The sequence below is a fragment of the Lichenostomus cassidix genome, chromosome 15 (genome assembly GCF_008360975.1).
Source record: "Lichenostomus cassidix isolate B80296 chromosome 15, HeHo_3.0, whole genome shotgun sequence".
Classification (NCBI taxonomy): Eukaryota; Metazoa; Chordata; class Aves; order Passeriformes; family Meliphagidae; genus Lichenostomus; species Lichenostomus cassidix.
In genome coordinates this window covers 3,288,766-3,311,892 of record NC_139496.1, presented here as the reverse complement: position 1 = coordinate 3,311,892, position 23,127 = coordinate 3,288,766, and the positions used below count along the sequence as shown (strand labels likewise).

At 44.2% G+C, this 23,127-nt stretch overlaps 1 protein-coding gene across 1 annotated transcript; it reads left to right on the top strand.

Moving 5' to 3' along the window:
- Window positions 1-1,410: 1,410 nt before the first annotated feature.
- PPTC7 (protein phosphatase targeting COQ7) lies at window positions 1,411-22,869 on the top strand. The gene is made up of 6 exons (XM_085075539.1): window positions 1,411-2,029; window positions 11,142-11,321; window positions 14,032-14,230; window positions 16,338-16,461; window positions 18,112-18,241; window positions 19,517-22,869. The coding sequence occupies exons 1-6, from the start codon at window positions 1,828-1,830 to the stop codon at window positions 19,573-19,575; spliced, it is 894 nt and encodes a 297-aa protein (XP_084931665.1). The 5' UTR covers window positions 1,411-1,827; the 3' UTR covers window positions 19,576-22,869.
- Window positions 22,870-23,127: the final 258 nt, after the last annotated feature.

Below are 23,127 nucleotides of genomic sequence, written 5' to 3'. Positions count from 1 at the left end.
GTGGGGGACACTTTGCAAATATGTGCTTCCCTTTCCTGATAAAGTCACGGAGGGTGTGAGGCACTGAGATGAGCTACCTTGTTTGTCTGCTCTCACACCCTGCCAGGCCCTGGCAGCAGCACTGCCTTATCTCCAGCATATTGGCACATTCGGCTCTGCAGCCATTCCCTAATCCACCAAACTGGGCCTGGGCTGCCTCGTGTTCACTCTCTTTCTCCCTGTTCTACCAGGAGGATTAATTTTTTAATAAGTTTGGATCCAATTTCAGCCTTAGCTGGATAATTCTCACACATTGCTTAAGCCTTTAGCAGTGCAAGGGGGGGAATATTGTCTCTGTCAAGGTACATGGGGAGCAAAATTCTGTGTGATGATGAGGGTGCTTCAGCAGCATTCCCGTGAGCTGGCTCAGTGGAGTGTGGCACAGAGCTCTTCCTTTCACTGCAGGCAGCTCGGGGGGAAGGTTTCACTTCAGCCTCTGCTGTATTTACACCTCTATTGTTTGTTATTTACGTGTCCCGGGTTATGTAAGTGGCAGCAGCCTCTTAACGTGTGTACCCAGAGGAATTAAATCAATTTGCAGGGCTACCTGCTGGGAATTTCCAAGGGGACAAAGCCATGTTTTGCACACCCACGAGCAGCATGGAAAACTGAGCTGAGGAAAATGAGGAATTGGGTCTTTTTGAACATTGTGGGTCTCAATACCATTGATGCCTTGAAGTTGGTATTGAAGTTATCCAACTGAGAGCTTTGTGTCAGGCTCAACTGCAATTAACGTGGTTTTAATGAGGTTTGAGTGATGTCTGCACAACACGCCCTTCTCGTGAGGGTTTTGTTTGGCATTTCACGTTCCTTCACCAAAATGGATTAACTGCCAGCGCTCCCATGGATTTGCACAGGAGCCTCTCACGCGCTGGCTCTGTCCCCAGCCGCTCCGCGCCGGGGAGAACAGGGCGAGTCATCCTTGGAAAAAAAACCACCACATTTTTGCGCGGCGTGACTCACATAACCGTCCTCAGCAGGCACGACGCACCGGCGGGCAGCGAGTCCCCGCGAGTTATTCGGAGCACGCGAGACGCGCGGGGCGTGGAGGGCAAGTATGTGGGTTAGGCGCAGCCGCGCTCTGCCCGGTGCGGAGAACGTTAATTGCGCTAATTGCGGGCAAAAGGCGGCGCGGCGCGGCGGGGGCTGCGCGGGGCGGGCCGAGAGCCCGCTCGGCACCGCGGGGGCTGCCGGGAGCCGCCCGCTGTTATTGTCCGCAACATGCAAATGAGGCGGGGCGCGCAGCCAATGGGGGGCGGCCGCGCTCCGCCGCCGAGCACGCGCGCCGGCATGGGGAGGCGGGGCCGACCTCGCGCCCCGCCCAGCGCCGGGGCCTCACCTCAGCACGCGCGGCGAAGATGGCGGCGGCGGCGGGCGGCGGGGCGCGGGGGCGGCGCGGGCGGCTCTGACCGGGCACGGCGGGCGGCGGGGAGCGAGCCCGGAGAGAGCCCCGAGAGCTCCGCGGGCAGCGGGGAGGTGGCACAGCCCCCCTTCGGGGGGGGTGGTGGTGTTGGCGGCGCGGAAGGAAGGCGGGGGCGCTGCCGGCGAGCCCGGCCGTGAGGGGCAGCGCGAGGGGCAGCGCGCGGGCCGTGAGGGGCAGCGAGGGCGGGCGAGCCGCGGCCGGAGGGACGAGGATCGGCGGCGGGCAGGGCTCTGAGCGGCGGCGGCGCGGGCCGGCGGGCAGGGGAAGGAAGGCTGGCGCCCTGCGGCTGGCGCTCGGCGGGCAGGAGGCGGCTGCGCCGGTGGCTCCCCGCGTTCCTGGCGCTCGGCTGCTGGGCGCCCCACGCCATGTTCTCGGTGCTCTCCTACGGCAGGCTGGTGGCGCGGGCGGTCCTGGGCGGCCTCTCGCAGACGGACTCCCGCGACTACAGCCTGGTGACGGCCAGCTGTGGCTTCGGCAAAGATTTCCGCAAGGGCATCCTCAAGAAAGGCATGTGCTACGGGGATGACGCCTGTTTCGTGGCGCGGCACCGCACCGCGGATGTGCTGGGTAAGTGGCCGGGCCGGGGGCTGAGGTGGCTGCAGCCTGGCTGTGTGATCCCATCCCTCCCTCGCTGCTTCCCGGAGCTGCGCATGGCGAGCGCCTCAACCTCCGGTCGCAGACAAAGGGCTTGGTTCTGCTTGTCATTGTCACCGTGAGTTCGCTGTTTTAGCTTCCCAAGGAAGCTCTCGTGCTATTTGCTGCAGCTCTGCCTGCCTTTGGCACGGGGGGTTGTGTGTGCTGGCTGTCCGGGCCCAGCCTGGGCGGTTCACCTGTAAGGCCCAGTGGCTCCAAAACTCAAGAGAAACAGCTCCCGGTGCATATCACCTTCTGTCTTCCTTTAAAACCTGACCGATCCCCATGTATAAGTACTGCATTTCTACAGGAGAGGTTACTGGAACAGGCACTTCCTGATTTTAGTGCGTGCAATGTCCTTGTCAAATGAAAGGCAAAGTGACATTGAGGCTGGAATCAAATGTCAAACTTCAGTTTCGTTGTTTGTTCTGGCCTGATTGCGCTCTCTGGTTTGCAGTCACGGGTGAAATGAATCTGAAGGGCTCAGATTTTAGAAGTAGTGAACAATTATGGGTAATCAATGGAATCTTCAGTCTATGGGCAGCATTGCTTTTGACAGTGCTTGACCTTTCTCCTGTGTACTCAAGGTTGCATTTGGCTGACTGACACTCTGCACAACTTAGTTGTGATGTAACTGCCAGAATCAAATTTTCACCAAAACTTTGACTCTTCAAAAAAACTTCCTCCTCTCTGCCTGTCTGCATGGGGCTTTTTGTATTTGTTTATTTTAAACCGGCGGGGTTGCTCTGTGCTATCTCATGCTGTGGAAGTGGTTGGTGGTTCTTCAGTTCGGCGCTGTCATTGTAACTTGGTTGCCATTTAACAGAGCCGAGACATTTTCTTCAGGAAGCTGTAAGTTGGTGCTAGGTAACAGTTATTGCTGGTCATTCTCAAGGGAGCTGTTACTGTAAGAGTGATGCCACAGCTATCAGGATGTGGAAGGTTGGTCAGTGCATTTGAGACGCTCTCCAGCTTCTCTGTGGTGCCTCTTCCAGATAAACTTTTTTGGATTAGATTTAGGTGTTGGACACCCTTCCTTCAGCATGTGACTAACCCTGGCTGCCTTTAAAGTTCATGCTAGGCCAGGAGTGATAAATAACTGAGCAATTGGTGTTTGCCCTTAAGAGAAATACAGAATCTCCTGTACTAAGAAGTGGGCTCTTTGTATGGGGAAGGTGTAGATTTAGCCCCTTTTGATGATGTTTAGGAGGTTTTGGCCATATTTGGTAATTTCTGTATGTGGACCTACAGCTTGTCTTGTGTTCCTGCTGGAATCAACAGAGAGTTGCGTTTCTAAGTTGGTCTTTGCATTAATTTTCATGGCAACTTGGAAACAAACAGAGTTGTATGTCCACTTAAGGACAGTAAAGACGGCAGCAGACCAGGATGTCTTAAGTACCAAGAAGAAAATCATTTAGGTCAAAAACTGTTGGTTGGGTTGGGTTCTTTTTTTTTCCCCGTAAAGCTGTTGTTACGTTAGTTCTTTGTTGCTTTTATAATATACATACTGAAAACCCCAAATCTCTGTATTTTCTGCAAAAACAGTAATGTTCAGGTGGGTTTTGATGCTTCTAACCTGATACTTTTTCTTCATCTATAGCCTTTAAGTTCACAAATGTAGTAGTTTTCTCCCAGTGGCTGCTGCTGGGATCATCTACTCTCTCAACCAGCCCTTTTGCACTGCTGAAGATAGTTTCAGCACCACCGATGTTTTCTTTCCCTCAATTCCTCTTATTCCCATCACAAATCTGAGGTTCCTTAATGATTTTTTTTAAGATCCTCATAGATTTTGTACTGTCTCAGTACCTAACTCTGCACTTCAACAAAACTGCCCGAGCTGCACTGTTGGGTTTCAAACTTCATTTTTTGACATTTAGAGAAGAGGCTCACGTGGTTTGAGCCAAAGTGAACACTTGACACAGTAAATTTCAAGTGTATCACTTGGAGTGAGTAGTCATCAGTGACAAAGCCAGGCCAGATAATTAATTTAAAATTCCTCTGTGCCAGTGTTTTCTAGAACCAGTGTATGGAAAGCCTGCCTGTGTGGGATGGGTTGGGTGTGGTGGAGCAATGAAAGAACTACTCCCAGCCGTTTGGCATGAGTGCTTGGGGATTCATTTTCTTAGGTCAAACAAGAGATGGCTTGGCAGCATGTTTATAGCAGAATCAAAATGCTAAACACTTCTTTTGTTGTATGTGTACTGTATAGTTCAAAGGCTGGATGTTTAACAGTGTCTTCTAGTCTGAACTTTATCCTTTCATGGTAAGATCAGCAGAAAGCTCATGAAGATTCAGGTTATTTCCAGTCTTCCCATAGTTGTTCCAGGCTTGATAAGGCCTGTTAGTGGTGTCCTTGAATCCTTGAGGGTTTTGTCTCATTTTTGCTTTTGTCTGGAACATACCTGTCAAATTTGCATGTTTTCTTCCCGTTTTGAGCACAGGGAGAAACCAGCTCAGAATGAGAGTGTTTCCTTAGGGATCTCCCTGAGAAAAGGAAATGGCTTTACTGCTAATGTTAATCTCCAGAGCTTTGCAATTCAGGCCTGTGTTTCCTTTCTGCTGCTGCTTGTACCACGATGTACTTTTCTGTTCATTCACCATTGGTGTCTTGGGTGTTCAGATCCTCAGGATATTGAGATCTCTCACAGAGATTTGGGAGATGTTCTGTACTGTTTCATGTCTGATGCCTTTGGAACTTTTGAGGACAGAAATACTGGTTTTTTTCAAAGCTGAAAACCAAAACTGTTCAGGAACTGACACCTCTGGTTTTTCTCATTAGCATACGAGCAGAATTTTTACTATGTGTGGAACAAGCCAAATTTTTTAAATTAACTTAAACAGTTTTATAACCATTTTGCTATTTTGCCAAAAGTAAACATCAAATCCAGTGTTTTCACTGCTAGAAATTTTGAGATGTAACATGCTGGTGATTGTTTTTTTCCTTAATTTTGGGATCTGCCTTTTCTTGCTTATTCCTGCCTTATCAGGCTCCTGATGTCTTTGCTAGTTTTTTATGGATTTTCCAAGCTGTAGTGTGACTCATTATTGAAACATTGCAGCAGCCAATGGCGCATCCCGTGACAGCATCACTTATACAATGTCTGTGCTGGGTACAAGTTTGGGTGTAGCCAGTGTGACTTGACTCTTCCAAACTATTTCTGTCCCCCAGGAGTTAGGAAAAACTATCTGGCAGCAGGAAACTGTTTGTTCACTGCAGAGTTAAAATTTGACAATTGTTCTATTTGCTGCAAATCTTGATTTTTAATTTTTTTTGGGGGGTGTAGGGTGGGGTGTCTGGGCACTGCTGGGCAGCCATTCTGAAGTGAAAGGAGTTGCACTTGGTTTAAAAACTAAGTTTGTCAGCAGCCTGCACAGGAGGTAGGTAAAACTGCAGAGTGACAAAGTCTCTGGAATATTGTTAGTGTCACTGTCATCAGGAAGAGTAAACTACAACACCTAAAAGGATATGTAGATGAAATGTCAAGGTTGTTCTGGCAGCTTGGAGGAGGAAGGGATTGTTACTTGGATGCCTGAAGGTTATAGAGGACTATGTTAAGTGGTTTATTTGGTATCATACCTATTAAAGAGATTGCTGCCTTATCACAACTCATCACACTAAAGGAGGTGAGAATTGCCCGCCTCCCTCAGAGTAGCCTTTCACCTACTGTACTGGAGAGCTCAGGGCCTCTGAGAGGCAGTGATCAGAGATTTGCAGAGCTGTGCACATGTCTTAGTTTGTAACAGACTGCAGGAAATTTTCTGTTCAACGCAGGAGCATGAGTGCTGGCATTAGCAGGGAAACTGCAGATTGAGAACTACCCTATTAACTGTCACACTGGTTGACTTTCTTGTCATCAGAGCTGCTCTGGAGCAGCACTGTAACCTCTGAGAGCAGAATGTAACCTCTGAGAATAAAACTTACATCTGGTTATTCTTCTTTCCCACGGTTTGTGCAAGGACATTGCACAGAAGTATTCAGATCAGAATTTCCAGTTGAACACTAATTTTAACTGTAAATGCTATTGATGCCCATTGGTAGCAGCCAATTTTCCATTGATACAAAGATCTTGGCCTGAAGGAAAAGCAGATTTGTCAGAGATCAGAGGGAAATAAGCAAATCTGCAGTGCAGGAGCTGAGGGTTAATCATACCCTTGTCATAGGAAGTGTTGGAAAAATCTCCTGCACTTTGCTCTGGTTCATCCATGCTGTGAATACTGAGCCTGAGATGGGTCAGGCTGGCAGGGATTTATTTCAGTGTTTGTCCCCAGTACCTGTCCTTTCTCATCAGTTCTGCAGTCGCTGAACACCTTGAGAAATTGCATAGTTGTAACTAGGGAATTTTTTATAAAGCCTGCAGAAATAAATTATAGTTTAGTGTTCTCCTGGAGCTCCCAAAATCCACAGAGAGATTTCTCAGGCTTCAATAAAATAATGAAGAGATCCATCTGGTAAAAATCTGCTTCAGGAACAAGTGTGCTTTAGACCAGGGGAGAAATAGATATAAGGAGCTGTTGCTTTCTTCTGGGAGGATGCATAATTTAGTAAATGTAGTAAAATGAATGTTTCCAGTTCTGTGCTTCTCCTTCAGCTGGTTGTTCAAGATCATTGCTCACTTTGCCTCTTTGCTCCTTGTTGTCACTTAGCCAGTTACTCTTCCAGAACCTTTCTGTTTCATGCAAGGGTAGTTTAAGTTTTACTGTAACAGTGTGAATAAGTAACTTTTTCCTTTGTAACTTGTTAGCAGTCGAACACAATCTGCTTTCAGGGATTTGTATTTAACTGGGTTATTTCTTTGTCAAAACCTTGGGGAGGGGATAAGACACCCTTTGGCTCTAACAGATCCAGGGAAGCTGCTGAGGGTCAGTGCTGGCTTTGAGCATTGGACTTGCTTTAGATGGAGAACCTGTCTAGGTGTGTGATTTATCCTACCACTGATAAGACAAGCAGTCTTATCAGTTTATCTCAGTTCTGATATGTTGACAAATACTAGGTGCTATATTTCAAACTTGTGCAGCTCACTGCACTTTTTTACCATTTTAGCCTTCATATTTGATGCAAAATTCAGTTATAAATACATCCTTTTGATGTTCTTTTACCAGTGATTCATTGCTATTTCAGGTAAGAATCTCAAGAAATTGAAAGTTCAGTAGGATGTGTGTGGAGTGCCTTAGAAAGTTAATTGTGGTTGCATGCAAAAGCAGTTCCTGCTGACACACTTGTGCCTGCCTGGTGCTTCTGAGCGTGATTTTTATTCTTGGCTGATGCAATATTTCAAAGTATTCAGCTCTTGAGATTTTTGGGCCAGGGTGGTACTTTTGAACTCTGACTGTGGACAGGTTAATCTGCCAGCTCACCAGAACTGCCCCTCCTAACACTATTTATATTAAACACAGTTTGATCAGTATCACAGGTTTGTTATGAACTTTCAGGCTGTTTAGTTTATATTTGCTCTGAACCAGGCAGAACACCTGCATCTCACTCACACAAGTGAGTGGTGAAAAGCAGATATTGCTGCTTTCAGCACTGGCTGGTTTTCCCTGGGCTTCTGCAGGGAACTCATGTGCTGGCAGGCAAAACAACTTCACATTTGCATTTCAGCTGGTATCTTATCCCAGGTGCTTTTGGCATTTTGAAATCAGCTTAAACAAGTTTCACTGCCAGTATCTTCCCTGGCTCTGTTTCAGTGTGCAGCATCAGTCACTTGTGCTTTGTCTTGTAACTTCCTGACAGGTGTTTCTCTACAAGAGATTTCGGTACTCTGAATTTTGAGGAGTTGGAAAAAGTCAATTTTTGGACTGACACATGCAGCAAGTATTTTATCTGGCAGGCATATTTGTGTATTTTCCAGCACAAGGCAATGTAGTGGAGTGTTAGCTGTCAGATTCTGAGAGGTCTCTGTAATATAGTTAAATACTTGAGAAATATTTATTCTTTTGAAGTAATTTATTGTGAAATTTTCAATTGCTTTATTTACAGTGGTGGTTCATCTGGCTGCAGGCATTGCACTGTCACGTGGATGTTTGTGTAATTTCTGCCTGGACTTGAACAGGGAATAGCCACTGAAATGTTCTTTCTACAAAATTTTCTTGTTTACTGAATGGCTTGAATGAAAAAATACCCCAGGGTTTGTGTACAGTTCAATTTCAGCAATTCTAAGCCATGCAGTTTGTCATAAATGTCCTGTGATTCCTGATTTGTAACATGGTGAATACTGGAAGACAATGGTTTGTGGCTTAAAGAAAACCTTGTTGAAAAGCTAATTATTTTGAATATATACCTTTTCTTTTCTTGGATGAAAGCAAAGGTAATATATATATAAATAGAGCTTGGCATTATTCCATGGAAGTGATCCTGCCAATAGCAATACCTTTGAATTTTCTTTTGATGTCAGAGGAAAAACCCAGTATTAATCAAAGCTGAGTTTTTAGTTTTTGCTACTTCTGGAGTTTGAAATAGTTTTGCTCCTTGTTTGCTGCATATCAAATACCACAAAGTTTTCTTAAACTTTATTCTCATTTGCATTTCATCTATTTCAGTAGCAGTTTAGTCAAACTGTTTCAAAACCACATATTCCTCTCCCACGTGAAACTGTTCAGTTTAAAGCAATAGTAGAATGTGAATATGCTGGATTTATTTTAAAACCATATTGAAAGTAGGACGGGATGGTTAAAGGTCTTGGCCCCAAATCTTTTCCATTTGTGGCAAGGCCAAGAAATAGTGTTGGTAGCTGATGAGGGGTTGTGGAGGTGTCACTGAAAGCAGCCTCTGGGGCCTCCTGCAATGATGCCATTGGCTTTGGTTACAGGATGGAGCCAGGAGACAGCAGAGCTTCCTGGTGATATGCAATCAGTTTTTTCTCTCAAGTGTGGCACCAAGCAAAGCCAGAGGAGCTGCTGGTGCATGTCCAGAGGGTGATTGCTTTGGAAGGCACTGGCAGAACCTACTTAAGACTGTTTATAGCTTGCAAAAAGCAGACAGGAAGGCAGACAGACAAAGCCATTCCATGGCTCAGGGTAGAGTATGAAGGGTTGTGCCATGATTATGGTTTCACATTTCCTGCCTGGAGTAAGAAATGAACAAAGGAAGTCAGATGGCATACTCTCATTTTTCCTTTAAAAGGTCAATAGGTTTTGATAATTGACCTTCTCAGGTGCTTGCTGTGGTAGCTTTGTGGTACTCTGTGCTAAAGCTGCAGTGTTTATGTTTCAGTGTTTCCTAAGACTGATGTAAAAGGGTTTTCTGGATTGCTTCAGGGAACTCTGTAACTTCTGCTGAGCTTTCTTTGTAACCACCTTGGGAGCCAAGAGCTTTGGGCAGCATTTGTCAAACATCATCTTTTCATTCCATTAACCCTGTTGTAGGTGAAGCAGTGCAGAAATACATCTGGACAATGTTCATCTTAAAGGGAAGGGAAAAAAATTATCTGGTAACTTCACATAAAGCACCATCATGTGACCTGAAGCTGAGTTTCTGTTTCACAGTCTGGATCTAGAGCTTTTCCTTTATGATCTCTTGTTCTAGACTTGTCTGTGTGGCAGCAGAAAGCATAGGGTTAATCCAGCATTAACCTGAGGTTGTGAGACCTGTAGAGAGAGGATTAAGCTGTTCTTGAAGAATCCAGAAAAGGCATTTCTGAGAATGCTGGGTGTTTTTGCATGAACTTCTTCCCAGGGACTGCTCAAAGAGGTGAATGCAGGGATCTGCATTCCTCTAACATTCTTCTGAGAAAGCAGAGGGACAAAGCAGGTGTCTAAAAGGTTGTGCACTATTTTAGGGAGAAATCTGATTAATGTTGATAGGCTGTTCAGAATCTGGCTATAACCTCCTGTCAGATTATAGTTCACACCAAGGTCGGCTCTAAACCTTCCGTCTCAGTTTCAGACCATGTCCCATGTGAAGGGCATTTGGAGATGAGGAAATTGAGTTTTATCTTCTCACTCACATTTTCATGCCTTTTATAAGAGTGGTTTTTTTCCTGAGGAGACTGTCCTTCAGCACAATCTGAGCTCTGAAATTCACTTTTTATGCTTTTATCACGAACGTATTTCAGCTTTTGTTTGTTTTGGAAGTCTGTGCTTGAAATGGTTGGTCCCGTGCTGAGGATCAAAAAGATTTTTGGAAAAATTTCCACATAGTAACATTGTAATCTCAAATAATACCTTCAGCAGTATTTTGCTTTTATAATTTAGGCAATTGGAGGAAGTTCAAAGTTCTTGGGTCAAATGACCAGCAGAATATGTGGCTACTGCTCACCTCCCTCTGACCATCCCCTTTCCATCACCACAGTCACTGTTTTCCCCTGCAGCTGCTTAAAGCTTCCCAGGTTTTGGCAAAATTGCCAAATATACATATATTGCCAAATAATTTTGTGATATCCAGGTTATTTTGAATAACTGAAAATTGTCTGGATCATAGTCAGTTTTCATTCTTTTGCTTGGCTGAAGCTGTAAGCAACAAACTCTCCTTGAAAGGGGGTAGGTCCCAGCATTTTGTTGGTCACATGGATTTTGGAAAACACTTGTAAAATGGAGGTTTATTTCCTACAGAAATTGAGAATACCAAATAGAAATCATTGTCCTTCAAATGAGCAGGTGGCTTGAGGAAAAAAAAACTGTGCTGCTGAATAGCAGGGAAGACCTTCTTTGTCATTTCTGTACTAGTTAAAATGTTGACCTTCACTTATAAAATTAATAAAACCTCTTCCCTTTTAATGGACTGATGAGAGGTTAATGGGATTGAATCCTTATCTTCCCCCCAAACATCCCATTATTTGTTCTCTAGTGGAGTCAGCCTCCTCATGCTCAGCATTAGACTTTTACCTTCTTTTCAGCAATTCACATTCTATTTGGAGATTTGTCTGGGAGCTGATACCAGAAATTATCTTTAAAATACTCCAAAATTTGTTTGTTAAACAAAAATGTTTTTCAAGCAGGTGCCATGTCCTACCTTTTACTTACTAAATATCGTAAATGATGTAAATAATTAAACCCCTTGTTTTGAAAACCATTTCTGTCCATGTAACTCTGGTTTTGTGTTTCCTTGCAGGGGTGGCAGATGGTGTAGGTGGCTGGAGAGACTACGGGGTTGACCCTTCTCAGTTCTCAGGGACTCTCATGCGAACGTGTGAACGTTTAGTAAAAGAAGGACGGTTTGTTCCAAGCAATCCTGTTGGAATTCTCACCGCAGGCTATTGTGAGCTGCTGCAGAACAAAGTACCTTTGCTTGGTAAGACACCAGAAATATGTCAGTTCAGTCTGGGTTATATGTCACCTACACATGGACTTACTGAAGGGTGCTTGAATCTGTTGTCATTGTCTGTAGCAAATTAGCAGGCAGTTAACTTCTCTTAATTAACCGAAAACATAGAAATGTAGTTGCCTTGGTGGCATCCTTATTTTCTCTCGTATGTTTAAAAAATTGTTTAATTTAGTAATGTGGGGAGTACTGATGTGTATTTATGTATAAAATAAAAAGCTAACAGCCTTTCTGTAGGAAGGGTGAATTCACCAGAGTTTGCAGAGCGAGTTCTGCAGCAGAACACGCTGTGCACATGTGCTCACTCTGTATTTTGTATGTATAAATAACTGTTCTCTGCTGAAAACTCTTCATGGCTGGTTGTGGCTTTCTGCTCCAGCTATGCAAGGAAAAATATTTTCTGAGGATAATTGGATGCAGTTCTGCTCATTCCTGGCCTTACTCTGCTCCCGTTGCCTTTTATGTCCAGTGGACTCAAACCCCACTTGGTTGACTTGAGTAGTTCATATCATACGACCTCTGGTAGTATTATTTTTATAAATCTTTGTGAGGAGATTAATTACAGATCTTTCTGAAAGCCAACTGAAGTAGATGCTTCACATATTCTGTGTCAGCCTTGATGGGACACAGGGCATTCAGCTGCCTGGGGTTTGGGAGCAGATAGAGAGGTGACATTTGGCCTCAGCTGACAGCTCTACCACGGGGACACTTCTCTAAAGGACATGAGACCTTTTCTGCACCAAGAAAATGTTTGCCCTGCACAAAATGCACACAGCTCACCTGACCTTAAGCTCCTGTGCCAGAGCAGTGCTGTGTGAGCTAAATTTAACTTGTCTGCTGAGCTGGGAACAGATGTTCTCGCATTATACGCCTAAAGAATAGGTTGGAACCTCAGGAGTGACCTTAAGTGTCACGAAAATAGCAGTGGTCAGTAATTACATTAGGATTTGGTGTGTTGAATGGTGCTTATTTGTGCAAAGCAGATGTAGCTGTAAGTGAGCTACAAAGTGGGGCACTGGCGAGAGTTCTCCCTGCGCCTTTGGAGACGGAGCAGCTCTGCTGGGCTTGACCTTTGCAGTGCTGAAAAGCAGCGTGTGCTGAGTCACAAGATCTGCATTCCACACATGGCCTCCTGGTTACACTCTGCTAATAGAGCTAGAATTTGAAACTAATGATCCTTGGTGTTTCTCCTTTAACTGAGAACAGTATTTTTAGAAGGAGGAGTAAACCCCTGGAATTACCACGGCAATGAGCATTTAGAGTTTATTTGAAATAAAGTGAAGGGAGAAGACTTCATTAAGGAGGATTCATTAGGCAATAACTTTTCCTTGCTGTTGTGCTTTAAGCCTGGATGCTTGGTTCACCAGGATTGAATCCAGCAAATTTTATAAAATAAAACTGAAATAGTAGGAAACTGTGCCATTTATTTATTGACTGTTATGTTGTATAACTTTGGACACTGTCACATAAAAAATGAGAAATTTTTCCAGAGTTACTGCTTTGACTTCACATTCATGGAGGATGGAGAAGGTCCTGTGTGTTCACTAGAGAACAAATTCAGGGCAAGTGCATTGCAGGGAACTCTCTGTATTAGAAAGGGAAATATCTGGAACAGGCAATGCCTGGAGCCAGCTGGACTTCTGCACTAGCAAGCCTGATCCTAAGCTTTGCTCCCTGCAAGCTTGTGGTCTGTCCAGCATGGACCTGTGCATGGAAAATCCTGCTGGAAGACCATTAGGGTAGAAGATGAAGACCATTCACAAGGTGGTGATAAGGGGCAGAAGTCAAGAAGAAATGCTGTAGCTGTGTTTCACTCTCTTGGAGATGAAAGGTCTTTCAGTGGCTGTGCTGTCCTGTCCTGTTTGCAGAATTGCGCGATTGCTGTTTGCTGTGAAGGACTTTGGGTTTCTTTGCAATACAGCATTTTTGTGGCTTGCAACCAAGCACAGTTGGTGGCTCCTTCCCAGTGAATGAATGGAGAATTCCTCAGTGCCCTCAAGCATGGCTGGGATAGTTCCAAGCACAGTTGACATCATGTTTCTGCTATTACTTTAATTTGGAATACTATTTGTCTCTGAAACATGTTTTCCTTAAGCTCATGGAGTTGGTATCCTGAAGATGTGACAGGATTATTATTTTTTAAACCTGAAGCAAGCTCTGCAGAGCCAGGCTGGGAGAAAAAGCATTTCATGTTCTGAGCAGAGAAATGCAGCAGGACCTAATACTTCATTGCAAACAGTTCTTTACTTGGTGTGGTTTATTTACAGCTGATGAGTGAAACTGTGTGGAGAGCTCCTAGCATTGTATGGATGCTGCTAGAATTCTATTATCTCCATGATTTCGGAATTTCAGTATTTTATGTGAGTTCTGTAAATCCAGTCCTATAGCAGAATGTGCTGACATATGTTAGGATGGAAAACTGTAAATAAAGCCAAACAAAACAGGTATTTGTCAGCATAATGTGTTTACCAAAATCAAAGCAGGAAGAGTAAATTGTACACAAAAATCATCGTTTGTATTGCAAAGATTTCTAGCATTTTATTAGTTTTATTTTATATTAATTCCAGCATTGTTGAGTATTTCCATTTCTCCTGACTTTAAACTCTGATAAATGTTTGAATAATTGAATTATTGATCAAATCAGTTTCTGTAAGGCTGACCACAGTCACTCTGTTTTCAGGGAGCAGCACAGCTTGTATAGTAGTCCTGGACAGATCAAGTCATCGTTTACATACAGCCAACTTGGGAGACTCTGGATTTTTGGTAGTCAGAGGTGGAGAAGTCGTCCATCGATCCGATGAGCAGCAGCATTACTTCAACACTCCCTTCCAACTGTCAATAGCTCCACCAGAAGCAGAAGGAGTTGTCTTAAGTGACAGGTAAGGGGGAGAGGAACCGTAATTTTTAATCAGTGTGTGTGACCAGTTTCCAAAAAGTTGCAGTTTTGCTGCTGTGAGGCTCTTCCTCACACAGGTTTTAAACACGTGTCCAGACAGGTCCTGTGTCTGCCACCCTCCCTCTTCAAGTAATGGGAACATTTCTCACCTTGTACTTAACTTTGTACCTCTTGCACAGTCTGAATTTATTGGGCTGTTTATGGTGGCATATTCCCATAGCCATGGGCATGTTCTGATCCATGGGAAGATATCACCCACTATAGCTGTGTGTGGACAAGTGGTTGGACTTAGAAGCAGCTTTGGTTCCAATCCCTGTCTGTGCTCCCTTGGGACTGTTTGGAGTAGCTAATTTAGATATTTTGGCACTGAGGTTGCAAGTGCTTGAAGAATAGAGCACAGGGACATGTGACTGTAACTTGTGTTTCCAACTTGCTGTTTCCAGCAGCATATTGTATTTGACCAAAACCAGCAAAAAAACTGTTTGGCGGAACACCAAGCTGGGAATGAGAGTATGAGGAAAGGACAATCTGTTCACAGAAATGAGTTGTTTCAAAGGCAGGCTTGTTCTTGTGTCTTCCCCTAGGAATGTCAGGCTGATCCATCCTGACTTTGTGAAGTCTCACCAGTAATACGAAATAAATTCAAAAATAAACAGCTTTCAAATATGTGTTAAAAGGCAGCTCTCAAAAATGTCTCACTGATTAAAGTGATATCCCTCATCTGAATGTGGGGAGGTGGTAACAGGATCTTCAAAGAGTGCCCATGGAATACAGGGAATGCAGTAGGCAGCTGAAATTTTGGACTCAATGAGCTTGAGTCCTTTCCAACCTAAATGATTTTATGCAATATCAGGGCTGATGCAGTAAAGGTCGAGACTTTAATCCAAAATAGCTCTTTTTGAAAGTGTTGGTTAAGCTGTTGAAACGCCTGACCTTTCGTGTGTGTGGTTTTATTTCTCCATCCTGCAACTGCTGAGAGGAAGCCAGGGTAGAAATTAGAACCCTTCAATACTCCAAGCTCTTTGTTAGACTAAAATTAATTAATGGTTTGAAATTCCAGAGCTGTAAAAATCTTCGTTTTTCTGACATTCTTTGTCATCTGTAGGAAGACAATAAAAACAAAATGCAGAGGATAATTGATAATGTCCAGTGGAAGTCAGGGAAGCCAAGTAATCTGAGTCATCCCATAATAAGGAAAGCACAAGATAAATGTGCTCCCACACTTCAGCTCTGAATCATGATTACAGCTTTCTGGCTGGTTCCTGCACTGTTCCTGACGTTAATTAGTACTCATGCTCCTTGTCGAAACGCTTCTCCTGTCCTTTTTTATTTGTTGTCCCAGTTCAGTGATGAATTTGCCTATATATGGGCATAGGCAGGCAAGCTTAACTCCATCAGCCTTCCTGAAGGTACACATCAGTTGAGCAGAGCAGCTCCTCTGTGTTTTGGCAGAGCCCAGCAGCCTGGGCTGCAGCAATTTCTCCTTTTTGCAGATCCCTGAAGAGTCTTTAAAAACAAAAGGTTTGTTATGTTGCTTCTGAGAATCAGATTTTGCAGGAGTATTCATGCCCAAACTGGGTGTTTTCTCCTCCTGGTGTTGTGTAATGTATTACACACAAGCATTCCAACAGGCTGTGGTCTCCTGGTAGTGATTTCCAGACATCTTTCATATTCCTTTGAATTTAGAAAGTGATTCAAAATCCTGAAGTGTTTGGGCCAGGCCCATTATGAATTGTCCTTTCAAATATCGCTCTCTCACATCTTTAAGATGAGCAGAAGGGAGCCCTGAGCTGCCATTCCGCTTAATGGTTTCCATGGAGACACACTCCTGAAGCAGCTTAGTTTGCAGGATGGTTCATGTGGGAATTTTAACTGCAAATCCTTGGTGCAGGAGCTGGAACAGGACCTGTTTGCAGTCACAGTGCCTGTGGTGGAGCTTTTCCTGCTAAAGCTCCACGGTGAGCCATTATTTCTTTCTCTTGCAAAAAACCCCCAACAGGCAGTGAATGCAGAAGCTGTGGATGTGCTGTTTGAGGTTGTTAGGTGTCTTTGTGAGGGCTGGACTCCTTTAACCTCTGTCCCCTCCCCAGCCCTGAGGCTGCTGACAGCACGTCCTTCGATGTCCAGCTTGGGGACATCATCCTGACGGCCACAGACGGACTGTTTGACAACATGCCTGACTACATGATCCTGCAGGAGTTGAAAAAGCTGAAGGTGAGTGTGTGTATCCTCAATCTTTCCCATCTTTTGTGCTGGCTAAACCTTTAGAGTTACTACCTTTAATGCCTGAAACCTTTGTGTTTTATATAAAAACCATACCACAAAGTGCTGCATCATTGAAAGGCTTTTCAGATAATACCCCATATGAGCAGGGCAAGGGACATTGACCCCAGAGGGCTTTCTCTTGGATCTGCAGCCAGGCTGAACCCAGAAGGTTGGGCATAAATTTCCCAAGGAGCAGCTGGTTTCATGTCAGTAACTGGTGAGGGAGGGAGAGGGGGAAGGGAAGGGGAGATATTCAATAGCAGGCACTGCCCTTGGCCAGCTGCTCACATTCTGCACCTGCAGGTTGGAGATGATACACAGGGAAATAGAGAATCCTCTCCTGGGTTACTTCAGGGTGAGCTTACACTTAAAATAATTTTCAGCTTCTCTGAATGTTTATAAACCACTAATTCTGTCATGGTATGGACTGTCTGAATTGTCACACACTTGAAAATCTTCAATGTTCTGTAAAAAAAGAATTCTTGGCAACTTTTGCACATTAGTGACCACAAATGTTCATTTTAAATAGTAAGAATACATTAAAATATTTTAATTTGGCTGTGAAACATTTGGCTCCAGGCTATTTACTTACAGAAAGGAAAGTATACTTAAGGAGATATCAATATGTATAAAGTCCTTGGGGAAACTATTTTGCTGTGAAATGCAAATAAGAGAATTACAGTGTGGTTTTAAGAGAATTTGGCCTCCTTATCCTGCAGCTCCAGAGGTCACTGTGGTGTCCCTGGGGCTGCAGCCACCTCACAGCCTTGTCTGTGCACAGAGTAAGGCTGTCCTTGCTGACCACTGGAGCTGGAATTCCCTTGTGGAAGAAAGCTGAGCTCCACCTTTTGGCGTGTTTGGGAAAGGCACTGGAGTTCCCCGAGAGGTTCAGCCAAAAGTTAATCACATAAATGCCTGCTAATTCCCAAACCTGCGGGGAAGGCTCTTGAAATGACAAGGCATTTAAAAATGGTTACAGACAAAAAGAGCAGCACTTGTCTGTCATGTTGGCTTGAGTGAGAAAAGCCTGGGAGTAAAGCAGCAGAATTGCTGAAACAGGGGGAAAAAATGTCCTTAAAATGCAGCCTGGAGAAGGTGTGTGTCCTCTCAGTGCATTTTTTTCCTCATCTGACTTAAAAGTGCCTCTTCTCCCCAAGTGTGAGAGGGTCAGAGGTGCAAGACTTGCACTCAAGATAAAACAAATACTTCACAGAGCCTGCATGGGAGGGAGGGAAGAAGGGCCTTGCAGGGTGCCCTTCAGGGACAGCTGCCAAATGCCCTGTTCCCTTTAGGTGACATGGTTTAGTCTATTTTGAGTGTTATTCTTCTAAGTTTCTAAATTCTGGAAATCTTCCAAACCCAAGTCTTGAGCTGCTGGTAGGGAGTTGAGGTCTGGCCTTCCCTTGTGGAGATCCACAGCTGTAACCCAATTTACAAAGCCTAAAGGATGGGGAGAGCTCTGTTTGCAAGGGAAGGTGATAATTAATGCCCTGACCTGAGAGTGAGCCCTGGCAGTGAGAGATCTCTAAACCTGCCGTGGATCAGCACAACTTCTGTGGACATCTGAATAAGAATAAACTTTTTTTCTCATGAATTTAGAACTCCAACTACGAGAGTATCCAGCAGACTGCACGGAGCATTGCTGAGCAAGCCCACGAGCTGGCCTATGACCCCACATACATGTCACCCTTTGCACAGTTTGCCTGTGACAACGGATTGAATGTCAGAGGTAAGAGCTTTTCCTCCCTCTCCTCCCACTGCTGCTGTCTTGGAGAGATCTTTAGCAAAGTGAGGTTCTGTTGTTCCAAAATCCAATAGGAAAACAGAACAGTAGGAAATGTGGTTGGCAGGAGAGCACCAAGCTCCTGTGGGGAAGCAGCTGGAGCATGGAGAACACAGTGCCCTGATTGTTTTATTTTTAATCTAATCTCTGCATTCCTGCCCCAGGAATCCTGCCTGATACGAGTTCTCCAGTACTCCTGTACTTGACTTGTTGCTTGGATTCGGGTGTGTGGGTGGTGTTGTGTGAGGGTAGCTTTTTGTTTGGGGTTTGGTTTGCTTTTTTTTCAAGATCTCTTATTGCTGTGTTTCAGCTGAGGTTCTGCCCACTCTTTGGTAGTTTTGAGATTTGTGTTTTAGTTGGAATTTGCCACCCTTGTATTATTGGCATTCCCATCTCTGTTGGTTCTTCTTCTGTTCTTCAGAAAGGTGTTGGCAAAACACCTGGCAGAGCTCAGAGCCTGAGCAAACACCTTTCTTTTAATAATTTTTTACTTTTAAATAAATAAATACAATTCTACCAGTAAAGATGTTCTCATCTCTGTGTCAGAAGAGCAGGATTTTTTGCAAGAACCTTAAGCACCTTTTCTCAGGTAGAGACAGCAGCTCTCACACTTGGGCTCTGTGTTGCTCCAGGCTCAGTCACTCAACAGTGAAGCTGCAGATCTCTGGAATCCAAGGGATTGGTTTGACTTCCCACATAACAAAATCTCTCTTCTGGGCCATTTCTCTAGGATTTGAGTGTGTTGCTGTGACTGTTGAGGATTGAAAAATAACTATTAAAAATGTTAAGTAGCTTTTTGGAAAACCTGAGGCAATACAGTGCTGGAGAAGATGCTAAAAAGGTGTTTGATTTACAGTGGAAATTCCTGAGGAGATCTAATTTCATGGCAGTTTACATGTAACAAAGCAGTGTCAGGTGTTTTGTGCATTTATTAAAGAGTCTGCTAGAAAACAGGCTTTGTGCTCTGCCAGCTACCAACCGTGTTCAAGGTTCTGACCTCCTTTTCATAGTTTGATCTCACTGGAGCTTAAAAGAAGATTGTTTTTGTACTGTGTTAAATGCCACTGCTCCCCTCGTTTTGGAAAGGAGCTGGGGGAGGCAGAGTTCATGTCTACACAAACCAGAGTTTGCACACTTAAACCACTTCTAAAAGAGCTTTCTGTGGGGAATGTCACAGATCTGTGGTCTGATGAAATAAGTGGGTTTTTGCTTCCATTGCAGGGGGGAAACCAGACGACATCACCGTCCTTCTTTCCATCGTAGCAGAGTACACAGACTGAGGTCCTGGCGCTGTCCCGAGCTCCCCGGGCCCCCGGCCGGTTTCCTGCTGGCAGGATTGTTCCTTCCTTCCCAGCTGCTCCAGGCAGCAGCCCTGAGCCCACAGCCTGGCCCGAGATGCAGCTGAGGCCCTTGCTAAGAACCACTCGTAGTCCACTGGTCTTGGTCTGCCAGCAAGAGATGAAGAAGCTCAAGGCTTGGAGCTTGTCTTTGAGAGCTTAGTCCTTGTCCGGAACGGGGGAGGATCCATCCCACAGCGTTGGAGATGTGACTTTCCGAGGAGTAGAATTGGTTGATCATCTTTCAAACTAGATCAATAGGTAACACCTCTGCACGAGGGCATATTACTCTATTTACTAGGAACGTTCGCTGTTGTTGAGGGTATGTTACAGACCCAGTTCCATAAAGCATAGTCTTGTTCCAGTGATAGCCGAGGTTTCGTGTTTCTGAGCTCCAGTTTTCAGGAGATTTATAACTGCTGTAAACATTCTGCTCTTGCCATCCATGGTGTCAGCCTTAGGAGCCTTTTCTAGTACGAGATTTCAAACAAACCTAGTTCAAGTTATATGGATGCAAATGTGTTTTGTGATTTCAGGTGCTTAACTGTGATCTTAAAAGTTCTGCAGATCATTCGTCCATAATGGGCCTGGTTCTGGATGTTTTGGCTGTGGATAATTATTATTTTATTTTTAAAACAAAAATTCTAGCTCAGTCTCAAACAGCCGAGCTGGCCACAGTTGAGGTCTTTCAGCATTTGAACCCATCTCAGCGTGGGATGATGGTAAATGCTACGGTGGGAGGTTGCACAAAGAACAGCTCATCCTCAACTCCGAGCATCTTCACTTTGGGTAGATAATTCTGTCGTTGATAAAACATAATTTGTGTTAATAATTGCTACTCTTGCTTGTAGAACAGGATATGCTGCACCAGTTTAAGTCCAGTTGATCCTTTCTGACTCAAACAGGCACCTCTTTGCTTCTGCTGCAGCAGCAGCAGCGAGTACGAAAATGGAAACTTAATGAATAATCAGCAAAACTTAACATTTCATTTTTACTAAAGTTTAGGGGTTTCAATGATCCTTAATGATGTTTACAGTTATCTAACAGCCACTTTGCAATATGACATTTCCTTTTCGATGGCAGTAGCTCACGTTTGTCCCCCCTCTTCCAGCCAGCTTTCCTTTTCCTTTCCTGAGGCTCATATGAAAGCTGAGAGCTGTAAAGATATATATATTTTTGGTCAGTTTTTCATTAACTTTTTTGCTGGTAGAGAAGTATGTAGAAATAAATTAAAGCCATGTTTTTATATATAAAAAGTCGGGTAATGTTGCTGTTTAGGTGAGTGCAGTTAAACTTGGTCAGTAAGGAATCTTACCTGCTCTCAAGAGGAGATTTTTACTACCTGGTTTATTGTATTAAAACTGTTTAAGTTTGAGGTTACCTCAACTTGTTTAAAGAATTTTTGTGGACTTGTACTGTATATTTGCGTAACTATGTCAAGCTTTTATTTAAGGTCATTTAACATGTACCATGTACATGTCATTTTACTATATTTCAATGCATCATGCTTGTAACAGGCATTTCATTTATAATAAGTGATTAATTTGGGAGCTCTTCAGTAATTTATCTGCTATTCCTCAATTGGCATAATGTTAGATATCTACTTTAAATCACCTTGTAATTACTTGTCAAAATGCCTTAACTACCCTAACTTGACCAAAATAGGATTTTGGTGAGGGTATGGGGAGGATTATATTAATGAAGAAAAATTAATTAGTTTTGCGACACACGAACAGTGAGTGGTGGAGAACTTTGCACAACCTGTCAGTCCTTGTTGTTTTTAACCTGAACAAGCTGTCTCTGGCTGTCTTGGAGGAATGTATTCACATGCAGAACAGGGCTTTGTTTCTTGTTTGGGAGAGGCTTTTCTCTCCCGACTCTGGGTGTCTTTACATTTTATCCAGTATTTACTCGCACGCTTCTGGATTAGAGCAGATTTGATCAATTCTTCTTTCCCTTTGCCCTTCCTTTCAGGCGATGCCCCCGTGGCCCCGGGCTGTTCCCTGGCCTGCTCTCAGCACAGTCCCCAGCCCTTGAATTCCCCCTTCCCGGCTTTCCAGACCTTTCCCTGGGGATGTGTGAGGGTCAGAGGGACACCAGGCTCTGGAATTCCCACTCCTCCGGGGCCGGGTGCACTCCCTGTCTGTATCCACAAAGCCGTTTGCCTCATATCACACCATGACTTGTTGGTTTTTTTTTTTTAATAAAGAACAAATTTGGGTTTTGATTTACAAATCATGAGTTTTTCCCTCACCGGGCACACCAAAGACCAGTAAAGCTTTTAGCTTTTCCATCTGTTTATAAAGCAATACTGTATTATAAAGAATTGATATTTTTATCACATGCTTGATTGTTTTGGGTTTTTTTTAAGACGTGCACTCTGAACATATCAAACCTGATTTTTTCCTATGAACTTACGCTGTCTGCGCACAACAGATTTTTGGAGAAGGAAATGACAGGGCCCATCCTATCAAAATAATTCCCAGCGATGCATGAAGCAGTAACACTTGCTAGGGTTTTAGGTTAGTGGGAATGTTCACGAGAGGAATGTACAAGGAAGGTGTTCCTGACTTGGAAGCGAGCGGAGCACGGGCTGGCTTGGAGCTGCTGCAGAGGGCTGTGGTTTGTTTTGGGAGCTGCTGGGTTGGGAGCAGCAATCTGGAGGAGCAGGAGGAGCTTTGTCCCCCAGGAACCTGGGATTGCTGCAGCAGCAGTAAGGATTGGGGTGAGACAGAATTGGAAAAGCTCTGTGGTTCCTTGCTATTTTCCTGGCTATCTTTGGGAGAGCTGCGACATACAGTCCTAAATGTCCTTTTCTGGGTTTCGGGAGAAGGTCGGGCTGAAAACAAAACCAAACCAAAAACCAGATTTGGGACCAGACAAGTGAGTGGAGGAGAAGGGAGAGGTGAAGGTCTGGCAAGGATGGGAGGATTTAGTGGTGGAATGTCTGTCTCTTGGTAAGGGACATCCTTTCTCCAGGGGAAAAGCAGCTGCTGTGTGGAGAACCTGACTGTATGCAGTAGTTTCTGACAAAGATAGCTGAAACAATGAAGCAAATCTGAGTCTGTATCTGAGGATGCTTTTTTGTTGCTGTTAAAATGAGACTATCATCTATGCTTACCTAAGAGGCAATTATGTGAATTTCATGTCTGAGGTATAACTTATGCAGGAATAGTTCTGTAAATACATTTAAATAAATTGTAAAGATATTTAATAAATATAGTATTTATACTAAAATGTGCTTTTTAAAGTCAAGTTGCCTGCAAACCCTCTGTTTGTTGGTGTGGGGATGTGGTTGGTGGCACAGGGGCTCTGAGCTGTCACTGTGACCTTCCTGCACTGTTCTCAAATCCACACCTGAGCGACACCCAATTCCCTTTTGTAGCATCCTGGCAGAGAGATAATGATCCTTTAATTGACTGGGAATTTCAGTATTTTATTCCAGTGTGACTTTGGAAATACTGCACTGCCCGTGACTTGTGGAAGAGACGCAAG